This window comes from Triturus cristatus, chromosome 8, assembly GCF_964204655.1.
Source record: "Triturus cristatus chromosome 8, aTriCri1.1, whole genome shotgun sequence".
Classification (NCBI taxonomy): Eukaryota; Metazoa; Chordata; class Amphibia; order Caudata; family Salamandridae; genus Triturus; species Triturus cristatus.
In genome coordinates, this window is record NC_140591.1 from 1,618,025,181 (window position 1) to 1,618,039,215 (window position 14,035).

Here is a 14,035-nt window from a genome sequence, read left to right on the forward strand (position 1 = left end):
GTCATACATTCACCCCAGTACAGAGATCTGGGCCTAAATCAATCCCTGGAGGCCACTTCATCTCCTTCAGAGTATTGTTGACTCTCCGCCTCTGTCCCAGAAGTTTAAGATTCATCTACTTTTTCATCTCCACAGCTTCTGTGTGAACATTCTCCCAACCGAGGCTATGAAAAGAAACCAGTGAATGAATTCAGAATGCCTTGCAGACAAAATAAGGGACACTTGTACTGTGAAAAGAAGCCGGAAGCGGGATATGCATAGGTCTATGTTCAGAGTATATATATTCGCCCAAACAGTAACACAGCTGAAGTCACTGGTGCTGGAACAGTCTTGGGAGTTTGGGTGCTGCCATTATTGTTACATCACTGAAGTCCCATGGATTGTGAAAAATCCATTTGTGACGCAAACATCAAGTGTAGCCAATGAGTTACACCCATTCAGGTGGAGAGGGGTACAGGTGGGGTATGCAGCCAATGGTGCACTTTGGATCACACTGTCACAAATATATTACTAAAGCATGGTGTTGTAGCTACGGTCATTTACAGACAGCACATTTTCCACAGAAATGGCAACACAATTCGCACCGACGTGCAGTTTTACTGGTATCACTATATAGCATGCAAGCAATGTGTGCAAATCAGGTTTCAGCAAATATTTTTCATGTGTACAGTATCAAGTAAAGTTCATTAAATTGTTCTGATACTATTAAAATCCTAATTTCATCACACTTTGGAATTACAGCAGAAAAATCTTCCTCATTTTTGCTTCCCTAACTGCTGATATGTTTTCAAACAATTTTACAGTTTGTGTTAGAAAAAACTGGCCTCCTACATCCTTTCCTATTACACTCTCCCTGTGTCCCAGCAAGATCGTCAGATAGTTCACTTAACAAAATCCTCTTTCTTTGCAGTCCTAGAAAGAAAAGTAAACACCAACCTCCATGTTAAAGGAATAGGCAGCAATTTGTCAGGAGATAAAGTCTGACAATTGACCTCCGTCTTTGAACGCATGCAAATGTGACAAGATACAAATACAATTTAAAGGCATCGTACTGGCTCATCCATTCACATTCTGAACCTCCATATGCTTATTTTGGGTGTGTTTGCGCACCCTGCGCCCCCTACTTCCTGCGCCATTGGCTAATATATGGAAGAAAAGGGTCAGCTAGAGCGGTCTAGACGCTTGAGTCTTTGTTTCGGCCAGCAGGGTAGATGGTGGTAGCAAGCTTGTCCTTTGACATTGATGCAGCATTTTCTGTTAGACTCTTAGAGTAATTGCTTATACAGTTTCTTGGTTTTGCTGGTTCTAGTTGTTGTGAAATTGTTATATTTTCCAAATATGGCTGTGAGCTGTACCAGCTAATGCGACCCACACAACCGCATGCCACCATTCAGATGAAAATTCTGTTTAGCGCATGACCCTTTTCCACCCGACAAGAATGGTTGTCTATGAACCTCTCTTCCCTGCCCTGCTTGAAGGTGAAGCGCAAGCTGAGGTTGAGGGGGCAAAGATAATGTCTTCACATATGTAGGCAGTTTTAACAGTTTGTATTTTTTTTCTATCACAAATTTTAGTGAATTTTGCACATGGTATATAAACGAGATACAACACATTACGCCAGCCTCAAAACTGCTCTACAACAGTTTGATTTTTAAACCTAGTTTACACACCATCATTTAGTTAGTAAAACAAATCCTAGTATCTACTTATTTGGATCCTTGTGGACTTTTTAGAAAGGTGAGTTTCTTTAATATGAAATGATCAAATTACAACTGTATCCCTCCCAGAGGAGCCAACCCTTTATAGAGTCAGATGCTGCCATAACTCCGGCCCTCCCTGTATGGTGAAACATTGATCTGAGCAGCAGAAACCAACATCTCTTCCCCCTTATTGCCATCTCATGAGGCCCAGCTGTCTGCTGACTTTATAGTCTAGATTCTGGTCAAGGAAGAGCGCAGGGACCATTGTTCAGTGTCTTTGACCTTACATACATACCTCCATTGGAACCTACGTCATTCCTGAGCCCAACTGCCAGACAGGTCATCTCCAAAAGGACTTTATGCCCTCAAGGCAGACTCAAGGCTTTCTTGACCAGAGTCTATTTCCAGCAGACACCTCTGTCTATCTTTTGCAACACCAATCCCTATAGTTAATAGCGATTGCCCCATTATTCTGTAAAGCTAGATGTGCATGCTGGTGTTTGTCTGGCCTCCCGCTAGCTCCAGAGGGAGCCCCTTTAACATACTTTGTTTATACGTTAGGTATCCACTAGACATTATTTTCCCATTCTTTCAAATGTTCCTGTTTTATTGTCTGATATTTATTTTGTAGCTCAACAGCTGAATAACAAAGAGCGCTTGAAATGTCTGGCCAGGCTAATATGTTTTATTAACCAGGCGCTTGCATTTGCAAGCAGGAACCTTGTTCAGTAAGTGTAGGCCCTGGATTTTAAGGTGGTTGCAAATAAGTGTTGGGTTTTGTAGGTGGGTGGGCTTTGAGGGGTTAGTCCTGCTCATTCTGCAATGTGCAGATTTGGGTGAGTGGGTGTATTGTACATGTATGGCTGTGTGCACGTGTGTTCTCTGGGTCAGTAACTCATTGATTTGAATGTCTCCTCTGACTGCAGGATCTTCTCTCACCCCAATGTTCTGCCAGTGCTGGGAGCTTGTCAGTCTCCACCTGCTCCCCATCCCATCATCATAACCCACTGGATGCCCTATGGATCACTTTACAACGTGCTACATGAAGGGACAAGTGAGTGACTTAGTGATGCAGGGGCTACGGGCTTTGTGACTGAAAAAAGATTTTCTCTACCTTGGGCTCCTGATACTGGCGATGTGCATAACGAGAGTCCTGAAATTATTGCACAACTTACAAACCTTTTTGTTTTGAACCTCTAGATTTCGTGGTTGATCAGATGCAGGCTGTCAAATTTGCTTTGGATATCGCCCGTGGCATGGCATTCCTACACACACTGGAACCCCCGATCCCACGCCATTACCTCAACAGCAGGAGTGTTATGGTAAATTAATAAAATGATGTGTCTTACTGCTCTTTGATGCACCACCGAAAGAGGAGCCTAGAGGAAGGTGATAGGAGGAGTTATTGTTGGGCCGCGAAGGATGGCGAAATAAGGTGTTACCAGTTCTGTGACAGAAGCGATGACTGGCAGACTTCCTGATGCATAAAGAAGTAACAGGAAAACCCATCTTCTAGAATAATCACAGTGGCACATGATGGGTTGTTGTACTAGACACGAAGAGTGATAGAAGGGCTCTTACCATGGACAACTTGTCAAAAGCGGGTTGTTGGGCATTCAAGAATAAGTTCTTATTGGACAAACGACATTCTTACTGTAAGGAAGTTGAAAAACACCATCATTAAAGGGTTGTGTTGGGCTATAGGAACTTTCTTTGACATCACCAGGTAGCAGTTCTCTGAAAAATCCCAATCTCTTATGCCTAGAGCGTTTGCTCACAAGGTAGCAGAAAAGTGGATAACACCCTTTAACAAGGGATACCCACATTTATTTGCATAAGCCTTAGTGCTCGAGCTCACCAGGGTGCTCAATATTGTATTGGGCATTTTACAAGTGATTTTGTCACTCTTGCTGCTTATCTTCTGGTCTGGAGCAGGAAAGGTGGAGTAATTCTGGAACCCTGAAAAGGCTACAGGCGCAGGCATGGGAGTATCCGGAAACATCGAATTGACAGGCGGGATTGTGGGTAGACCTCAGTGGAAAGGAAGAGTGCAGAGAGTCAGGAATCTTTTAAGAGCAGTGTAAGCAAGGGAGAGTGTTGTGAGTCCTTGCAGGGAAGTGTTGGGCAAGAGGGAGTGTTACAGAAACCCTAATTAGTGGATCATGTAAGTAGACTAAACATTCAATCAAGTGGGGTGGACAAGTGGCTTACACTCAAGTTTTAATGAAAATACTAGAATACATGTTGACTCGCCATGTGTTTTATTTTTACTCTTTTTTTCATTTTAAGAAATAACAGCCTTGAAGGTGGATATTGCCACCTTTTATAGAGAAAAGTGAATTATCAAATAAAATATAACCCCTGAACATCTGTCTCCCTCCTCCCCGTATCTCTTCCTATTGGTCCGTCTTCCCTCCAGATGCAAATTAACATACTCCGATGCCGCCATCATCCTGCAGCCTTCTGAAATGTAGCATGCACAATTTAACCGCAGGAGGACCCTGAGCAAGGTCAAATTTGTCCTTGCTCAGCCTTCTTCCAACAATGCATTACTTTTCTGAACCTGTGGAACCACATTTCTGCACTTGTCAATGCACAGTTTCCTGAAATGCCAACAGCTTGTTCTGCCGAAGTACATGGAAGATTGTTTTGCTTCAAGTTGGAATATTAATCCTCTGATGTGCAGTCGAAAAAAATATCTTGACAGGATTTCGCTAGCTTTGCACCCATGTCCTGGAGTTCGCTTTCTGAAATGTCTCTCCAAAAGGTGGTCAATACTAGACTTGCCCATAGAGCATGCGTTGACGATGCCTTCATAGGTACTCTTTCTGCAGCATAGATCTGACCGGGAAGGATCGAATGTGTGGAGTGCAGTAGTGAGGTGTTATCTTTACATTAACTTGTTTTACTCTTCTCTTCCCCATGCATGCCTAGTTAATTTCCTCACACTGTTGTGCATTCAGGTGAATGTCAACCTTCTTCTCCCATTGCGCCTGAAAATGTTATTGCGCAGGCTTTTGGTTATTGTGTTAACCCCTTCAGTGCCCATGACGAGATAGTCTCGTCATGGAGCGCGGTTGCGCTGTGCCCATGATGAGACTATCTCGTCATGAACCCCGCCCGCTAATGAAACGCCCGGCACAGGGCGTGGAAAGGGCGGGGCACTGAAGAGGTTAATTTGTGGAATTATGTAACAGGGTTTCCTGCTCTTGTATTAGTTTCTCAAATTCCCATGGGGCTACTTTTTAGGTCTCGCCTAGCGTTGCTGCGCACATGCGCAACTCGCTCGGCGAGATTTATTGCAGAGGAGTACTTTGATAAAAAGGGCTTGAAGCCCCGCCCCTTATTCCCATTGGCTTACGTCACCGTTTATGTTAAATGGTGGGCTGCCATTGGTAATAAGGTTTCTAGGATGCTTCCTTTTCACTTTTTTGGCCGGCCCATCTGGACTGGCTCGCCTGCATTACGGCTGTCGTGACGAAGTTTCTTACCAGAAGCTTCGTCACGCTGCCTTGCACGTGCCAGTCCGACTCTCTGGGCGCTTTTTATATGGTAACGGGCTTGTTTTAGTAGGATTTTCGCATCTTTGGGCGTCCTTCCAAGGTGTCTGGTACGTCAGAGTGCACCTCCAATTCCTCACATACCATTGCATGTTAATGGGCCGAAGCCTTCTAAGACCATCCATCCTCTCTGAATGGCCCCTAGTTTACCCCTCTGCCACTTTCATAGCGCCCGAGCATACCTGACCACATTTTGTAACGCCCACCCATGCACCCCCAAAGCCACCCGATTATGCCTATCCTCCCCAAGTGCACATCCTCTCGAGCCCATTGCTCCACTCCCGCTGCTATACGAACCCGGCACACACGACCCATGCCCGCAGGACCACGTTCCCTTAGAGCGCCTACAACGTCCCTCACCACCCCAACAAAACAAAATACTCCCATTCAACCATACCCAAACCTTGACGGCTCTTTCCCTGTCTTCACCTGCCCTACGAGGCCCGGGAAGAGGGGTCCACTCACTCCCCTCCCCCCTTTGAGGCCCAGCCTTTACTACTCCGCATGTCCCGCCTGCTGGTAGTGTCCCAGACCACGCCCGTTGTCCCAATCCCACCGGCCTCAGAAGGATGAAAGGCTGAGGGCATCCTCTCCCTAAGCATGAGAGCTACACCAAAACCGTCAATCCTGGAGGGCGAAGGACCGATGATTCCCCCCGCCCCCCCCACCCCACCCCACCCTCCTCGTTCCACCGGCCTGTCCCACCGTGATCCAAGCTGCCCCCATCCCAAGTGCGCGCCTTCCCTCAACTCCAGGACACGTCTGCCTGCTCACAGAAGCCTGCCTCGGTGAGCACAGTGTATCCATTGCGAGGAGGCCGTGGCAGCCTCAAAGTGCCTCCCTTCCAGGTGAGTGCAATGGGTTAGCACCTAGAAACCACAAGGCTTTGCAAGCGCTTCCCCATCTGAGGCTATCAGAGTGCTATTCGTGGTGCGGGCTGAGACCCTCCCCAGAGAGAGACCGAGAAAGCCTCTGTGTGCTGCCACGCCAGGTGAGGGCCGGGGAGCACCACCAACATGCCGCGGTGCCTGTTGGAGCAACCCCTCCCCCACACAGACCAGATTGAGAAACCGGCCCAGTCGCTGATAGCCATCCCCCCTCCCCCTGTGTTCTCCTTAACTACAAATTCCTTCTCCTGGCCGGCCACGCCCTAACTTGTAACTAAACCTCAATGCTGCCCCTCCCCCGCTGTGGCGCTCTTATGTCTCCCTCTAACCCTCGCCACCTGCACCTTCCCCAGTGAGCCTCCAGCCGTCCGAGAAACCGTCTCCCTTCACAATCGGCGGGAGGCTGCTTCTTCTACCCGACATGGTGCCGCTATCCCCTGCGTGCCACCCCTGTGTGCTAATGACTCCTGCTATTGTAGGAATGGCACCAACTCATTAATTCTGGGAGCCACGCCCCTTGTAGTGCCTGGCGCCGCAACTCCACTTCCCCCCACCAGATGTGAGGGAACACCCAATGGATCCATGGCATGCCCCACCCTGTCCTCCTTATCTTAAATTCCTCCTCCTGGTCCGGCTAATACCACCCCCCCATGGAATTAGACCCCTTGCTGCCTCTTCCTCAGGCCCAACCTTGCTTCTACCACTCGTGCGCCTGTGCCTCCCCCCATAACCCGACTCCGGTATTGATGCGCTTTTACATGAGCACCCATTGCGTCACACCAGGACAATATCCGCTGTCTGGTAATCTGCCCAGGATCACCGGATGTTGATCCACACCGAGATCCCACCCTAATTCTCCTCCCGCTCCAAAGTCGGCCGCTCTGAGCATATGGCCCACCCACCCCCACCAAATCGCCGGACAGGTGCCGCTATCCCCCTGCGTTCCACCCCTGTGTGCTAATGACTCCTGCTATTATAAGAAGGGCACCAACCCATTAAATCTGGGAGGCATGCCCCCTGCAGTGTCTGTCGTCGCAACTCCCCCTGCCCCCCCACCAAAAGTACGGGAACGCCCAATGGATCCATGGCATGCCCCACCCCGTCCTCCTTATCTTGAATTCCTCCCCCCCCAACTAACTTTAACGCGCCTGTCTCCCCATAACCCGACTCCGGTATTGCAGCGCTTTTACCTGAGCACCCATTGGGTCACACATGGACAAGAGCCTTTTTAAGGTACTCGGAGGAGATTAATTATTCTGCCCAGGATCACAGGATGTTGAACCACGCCGAGATCCAAACCTAATTCCCCCGCTCCAAACTCTGCAGCTGTGAGCATAAGCCCCCCCGCTATTGCCTACTGTTTTCTCACGTTGTACCTTGTACCCACGAGCCCCATTTACAAGCATCCAGCAGCCCGAGACACCGTCCCCCTTCCCAAGCCTTATCCCTGCACCCAAGCCTTCCTGCGCGGGGGGGGGGGTAAACATTCCCCACCCCCTATCCCAAATTTGTACCCAGACTCCTATAACCTCACTGTAGTCCTCCTCATTCCTTCTGCCACCCTTCATCCCTCACAGATTGTAACGTATTAGTGGCCTGAGCCCTGCAACCATCCATCGCCTCTGAATGGCGCTTGCAACCCCACTATGCCATCTCCCAGCATTTGTGCGCACTTGCGGGCACTTGCATTGCCTTGAACCTCTACCACCCGTTGAAGCAACCAAATCATGCCTACCTTCTGTAATCCGGCTCATAGGGCCTATTCCAATTCCCCTGTTGCCCACCCAAACTCTAGGCTTGTGGCAAGCACCACAACTCTTGCCCTAATTATGTGTGGCCTGCGGAGTAAATCACTAAGCCAGCACCTGCCCTGCAAATGAAGTCATCCTTGTTCATTTCAAAGTGGCTACAAAAAAATTGCCTATGCTCGGTGGGGAGCACCACATCTATTCTCATTCTGTCTTCGCTTCTTTGGCGATATTTCTTTATGTGCGATAAATTGTTGTCCAGTAAAGTAAGTACTGAATGGGCAATAAAATTGTGGCTTCCAAAAGAAATCAAAGTTGAGGGGCCAAGTACAATTTTCTCTGTATCCCCATTAGAGAAATTAACATAAGTTACTGACCACATTAGAATTGCGAGGTCAAAGGAACACTGCAAATCTGTCTTGATTCACCCATAGATTTCAGCTGTTGAAAATTCTGGAATATGTGAAAAAAAAATGGGGATTTTCTTGGGAGAATATCATCAATAATAGTTACTCATTTCTTAAGGATACCTCGGGTTTCCATCTTTAATCACCAGTAATTCTGCACCTGCAAAGTTACCAGCACCTCCGATATGGTCCCAAGTCTGTTACCCACTGCCTTTTTTTCTGCAGTAGGTGAAATAGGAGTGTGACATGTTTTTCCTTGAGCTCTATTTCCTTTGATGCTGCCATACGGTGATTGTAAGTGCAGCAGAAATATGCGGCTTGATGTCACCTGTGCTTCTGATGTACACTGCCTGATATCTCTTACCCGGTCTCCATCTCATGGCAATTTTTTGGGGGAGGGGGGGGGGGTTGGATGGGCAGTGTAACATATTGGCCGGCCGAATAGAATCCTACTCTTCATGACATGGAACGTACTAGTTCCAATTAGCAGTTGCAGCTGATGCTTTGTGGCAATTAAATGTACTATAATAGAGCTGTAACCCTCTCTCCATTGTAGTGTGCCATGACTCTCTGCTTTCTTTAAGTTAATGCTCTGGTTGCACGAGCCTTGGATTCTGAGGGATGTAAGCTCTGCAGCCAAAGTTGTGCCTTGTAATATGAAGGAGGCAGTGATGGACCACAGTCATAAGCCCATAATGTCAACAGCCACTTCCCGCTTCCTGGTTTTGAAAATGAGCATGTCTCCTCACTTATGAGTGCACTCAAATCCCAGGTCTACCGGTGACAGTACACACATTTGGTTCTTATGTCACTTGTATAATGCAAGTCTGACCGAAGTATTGCCTCAGTGCTTGTACCACGACCCTCCAATGTTTCAATGTTTTCATTGCACACTGGAGATACATTTTGGTTTGAGAATACCTTTCGTTTTGTGTTAAGGTGTCTTTTGATTTGATACTTTGGAGATTGACCTATTGGGCGATACAATTTGTTTACACATCAAATGTAGAAAATATGGCTGATGTCCGGTGGGCTCAAATAGTCGGATCATATTGGTAATGGTGTATTTGACATGTCTAACCTATATTAAGTTTGTGTATAGTATTCTAACTCGTTTTCGATATTTGTGATGCTATTGTATGTTTATGTGGCATTTCTTGGCAAGTGTTTCTGAGGATCATACTACTAGTCAAAGTCAAAAGAGAATGGATCACTTGTACCTGCAGCCAGGGTCCATTGTGTTCTATCCGTCAGTACTTCAAGAAGTACTTAAAAAAAAAAAAAAACTCATTCACGCAGGTAAGCCGTGTGGCGGTTTATCTTGGTTCTCCGCCTTTGTTAGGTGCGTGACAGCATCATCGGGTCTCTTTTTGTATATGCTTTCTCCACCTGGAGGGAACCACTGGTTTGTACTGTAGTGATCAGAGATTGATGGTGAGTGAGAAGCAGAGGCGCAACTAGAGCCAAATTTCGGGGGGGGCTAAGAAAAGATTTCGGGGGGGCTGAATCTTTTAAGCCATAGGCAGAGTGGAGCTGCAGGGGCTCTTAGAAGGGGTGAAACAACAGCGAGGCCTCATTAACATGCAAATGGTCTTTTAAAGACCTGTGAAGAGCTCGGGTGCGGCTGTGTGTGCGCCGGGAAGCTGTCTCCTCCCGGGCTGCCACACACGACGGGGGGGGCGGCTGAAGCCCTGTGAGTCCAATGGGTGTGGCGCGCGTGGTGAGAAGTGCTCAAGTGAAACGTGGTGTTTTAAAAAGTGATCTTCATGCTACCTAGAGATAAAAAATGTATTGCGTTTGGTGTATGGGAGGACTGTATTAAAAGGTGATGATCGTGCAGTGACGGACTGGTTATGAGTCCACCGCACTTTTGTAGTCCAATTTAGTGGTCGACATGTTTCAGCCCCCTATGTGCCCCTGAAGGGTCGTTGGGCTTTCTTCAGGACCTAAGAACAGTGTGACAATCGGGTGTTGTCCAATATTAATAGGTCAGAGTAAATACTCTGAGGTAAAGGTCGATAGTGCCTGAAAAGAAAGACAGACTGTAATAAAAACAAGCATTGGCATAGCTAATAGGTCTCGCTTTTGGGACCTTATAAGTGTTTAGCCATGCAACAGTTGCATAACTAAATACTTATAAGGTCCCAAAAGCGAGACCTATTGGCTATGCCAAGCGGCCGTGCGGCCGCGAAAGTGATCGCGATCAAACATCAAAGCGGCCGCGAAAGTGAAAGTAATCGCGGAAAAGCACGGCGCGCCTGCCCACATGCACTGTAGCTCTAGGCTGGCCTGGTAGCACTTTTTGGAGCCTTCTCAAAAGGTCTCGCCAGACCAGCGCATGCGCTGGGTCAGGCGAGACCTAACTAGTGTGATAAGCTAAATTATAAAAAGTTTTGTGAAGAGATGCTGTCCTTGTTCAACTTGAACATGTAAAATAAGCAGACTAGAGAAAAATGGCAATTCTTTGTCTTGTCTCGTCGTTGCTCCAATCTTTACTGTAAGGGTGCATCTTTTCCATTGAGAAGCGTTTGAGATCTTTTCCCAATTTCTGTATTTTGTTTTGAGTTATGTAATCTTTAGTCTCATTAATTTCACTCGTGCACCCTTACAGTAAAGATGATTATGAAGCACCAGACAATCCATCAGATAACGATACCAGTGGTAATTCAACGGATAATTCAAATAGGAGCAACGACGAGACAAGACAACCAAGGAGAAACAGAGGAATGTATAGACGCCAACAACGCAGCAGACCCAATACGTGGTGCAACCCACAATACGGGGACCAACAACCACCCCCCCTTCCAACAATTCACTCCAAATTTCAATGGCTGGATGAACCCATATGTCATAGTACCACCACCACCACCACCATTGGGACCTTTCCTGGGACAATACATGCAACAATTGCCGCCTTTTTTAGGGAGAGGCCAACCAAACCAGAGAGGACGAAGGAAAGGCGCCACCTGGACAGATCCTCACCAGAAGCATGTCAGGCGTATCGAATGAAAAACCAGGAACAAGCAGAACCCGCTTGTGATCAACCTGACGGACACCATCCTCACCGAAGAACAAGAGTGTGTACTAAATAAAGGTTTAGGCTTCGTGCCCACACCCTCACTGGATGTCTTCAAAATACAATGTGAAGTTGCAGAATTCTGAAGATAACATCATAGACGGTGACACCCCACTACGACCTAAATTCACCTTCTACCCACTGAACCATCAAATTACAATTGAAATCCAAACGTTTGAGTAGGCAGTTATGAGAGAAATTGAAGACATAAATAAACAAACAAAAAAAACGTTCATTAATACAACAAGAGCAGAAAAACAAGCTTTGGATGAACTGAGACAAAATAAGGACATCATAATGAAACCCGCCGACAAAGGTGGCTGCATCGTGCTTCTGAGCAGAGAAGGCTACGATCGACAATGCCTTGAACTCCTCTCTGATGACAAATTCTACAGGATCATCAAAACCGACCCGACACCCAGACTACAACAAACAATCAGAATAATGGTGTGGGAGGCCAAAATCAACAGATGGGTATCAAAAAATGAGGCTGACTTCCTGAGAACCAATTTTCCAAAAGTACCATACTTTATTCGTTGCCTAAAATACACAAGGAGAGAGAAGGCCACCACCGGGCCGCCCCATTGTGTCAGGCATAGGGTCGGTGCTTGAACCCCTTTCACAATTTGCTGACCAATATTTAAGACCACTGGTACAAAAAACACCGACCTATCTGAAGGATACTATGGACTTACTCAACCTCCTCAAAGAAGAGACGTTCCTAAACGACACCATGCTCCTAGTCGGATTTGACGTTGAGAGCCTATATACCAGCCTGCCTCAACAAAAAACAATAGAAACACTAGAAGAGCTACTCTTTGAACAAAACTGGTCTCACCAAACACCTAGACACTTCATTCTGGAATGTTGCAAACTCGCGCTCACTGACAACTATTTTGAGTACAATGGAACCCTGCACCAGTAATGTCATATCACTTCCATGGGAAGCACATTCGCCCCAAGTGTGGCCGGACTAAGCAACTTTGAGAAAACATTCATACATAACGAAAACAAACCTTACTTGTCAAAAATCTGATTCTGGAAGCGATATATAGACGACATCATGGTGATCTGGGAAGGCGACCAATCCAGTGTTAGCCGCTTACACGAGTGGATGAATGCTCAGGATGAATGTTTGAAGTTCACCCACGCTGCTGATCGAAGACAACTTGATTTCTTAGACCTAACAATCTACGTAGAAGATAACATCATCAAGACAAAGACCTTTTTCAAACCTACGGCAAAAAATAGCCTCCTCTCTTACAATAGCTTTCAACCGTGCCCACTCAGAGACAATTTACCTTACAGCCAGTTCCTACGCCTAAAGAGGAATTGTAGTGAACTGACAGAATACAAGACATAAGCCAAAGATCTGTGCTCCAAACTATCCAAAAGGGACTATCCAGCTAAGACAGTGGCAAGGAACCAACCACGAGAAAGCCTGCTCAAAACCACACCAAAGCCTCCAGCACAAAACACCCTGACATGCGTCACCACCTACAGCGTAGCTAGCAACGCGGTCAAAAAGATAATAAACAAAAACTGGCACATACTAACATCTGGCACACTAGACTGGCCAAAACCGATGTTCGCGAACAAGAGAACAAGAAATATCAAAGATATGCTAGTACATACTCGACCTCAAGCACCACAAATAAGTAAAACCACCAATACACTATGGAACATGCAACCAGTCACAGGTCACTACCCTTGCGGACAATGCTCAGTATGTAAACTAACGACTACCACCAAGAGCATACAACTAACTCCGGAATTTAAATGGACCATTAAACAGCATACTAACTGCAACACAACACATGGTATCTATATGATCACCTGTCCTTGCAACCTCAGGTACATTTGAATGACCTGTTGCAAAATCAAGCAGAGGATTTGTGAACATAGAAGCAATGTCAAATGTAATCGCGAAACAACAAAAATGAGCACACACTACATTGAACATGGTCACTCCGTCGACGACCTACAATGGGTCATCATTGAGACATTGACTGGGACAACCCAAAAAGCGGAGGAAATCCTCTTTGAAAAAGAGCAGAGATGGGTACACCGCCTCAAGACAGACACATCAGGACTGAACGATAACATTCCCTGGCGCAGCATCAAATGATCGCCGTCCTGACTAATGTGTTAGAGATCCGGCATCATCTCTGAAGACTTTCCCAAAAGACCACAATGTTCCTAAAGGCTACATATCCGAAGACCACTCTATCCACTTCTCATAGCAGTTCCAACAAATAACACCTTGACCTTAGAGCCCGGTTAAAAAAAAACCAGAACCTTCTCCAGCATGGATGATACGAAACTGTAGTTTTTTTTTAAACATTGATCTCTCTTCCAATATATAATTTTTGCCCTATTTCCGAATCACTTTTAATGAGCATTTTTTCATTATAACTTTGAAACTGATTATACATAATGAACTTGAAATATCAAAATCTCTTCACTAAAAACACAGAACCAGGTAAGTCTGTCATTACTTTCCATAACTGAAGACGTAATATAATGAGTGCACATGAGATCCCGCACCGACCGGGACCCTGTAACAAGTGCCAGCACAAGTCGTGAAGCCTGCTGAAGAGGTACGGTCAACGCTGGACTTCGCCTTAGAAGACACGTGAAGTACTCCATAACAGACT

At 46.4% G+C, this 14,035-nt stretch overlaps 1 protein-coding gene across 2 annotated transcripts in view; it reads left to right on the forward strand.

The window, feature by feature from the left end:
• ILK (integrin linked kinase) overlaps positions 1 to 14,035 on the forward strand; it is a 363,205-nt gene that overhangs the window by 296,390 nt on the left and 52,780 nt on the right. For both annotated transcript variants that reach the window (XM_085623554.1, XM_085623555.1), the window contains 2 exons: positions 2,627 to 2,754; positions 2,901 to 3,022. In XM_085623554.1, the coding sequence (XP_085479680.1) occupies positions 2,627 to 2,754; positions 2,901 to 3,022 (250 nt within the window). The remainder of the gene's footprint in view (positions 1 to 2,626; positions 2,755 to 2,900; positions 3,023 to 14,035) is intronic.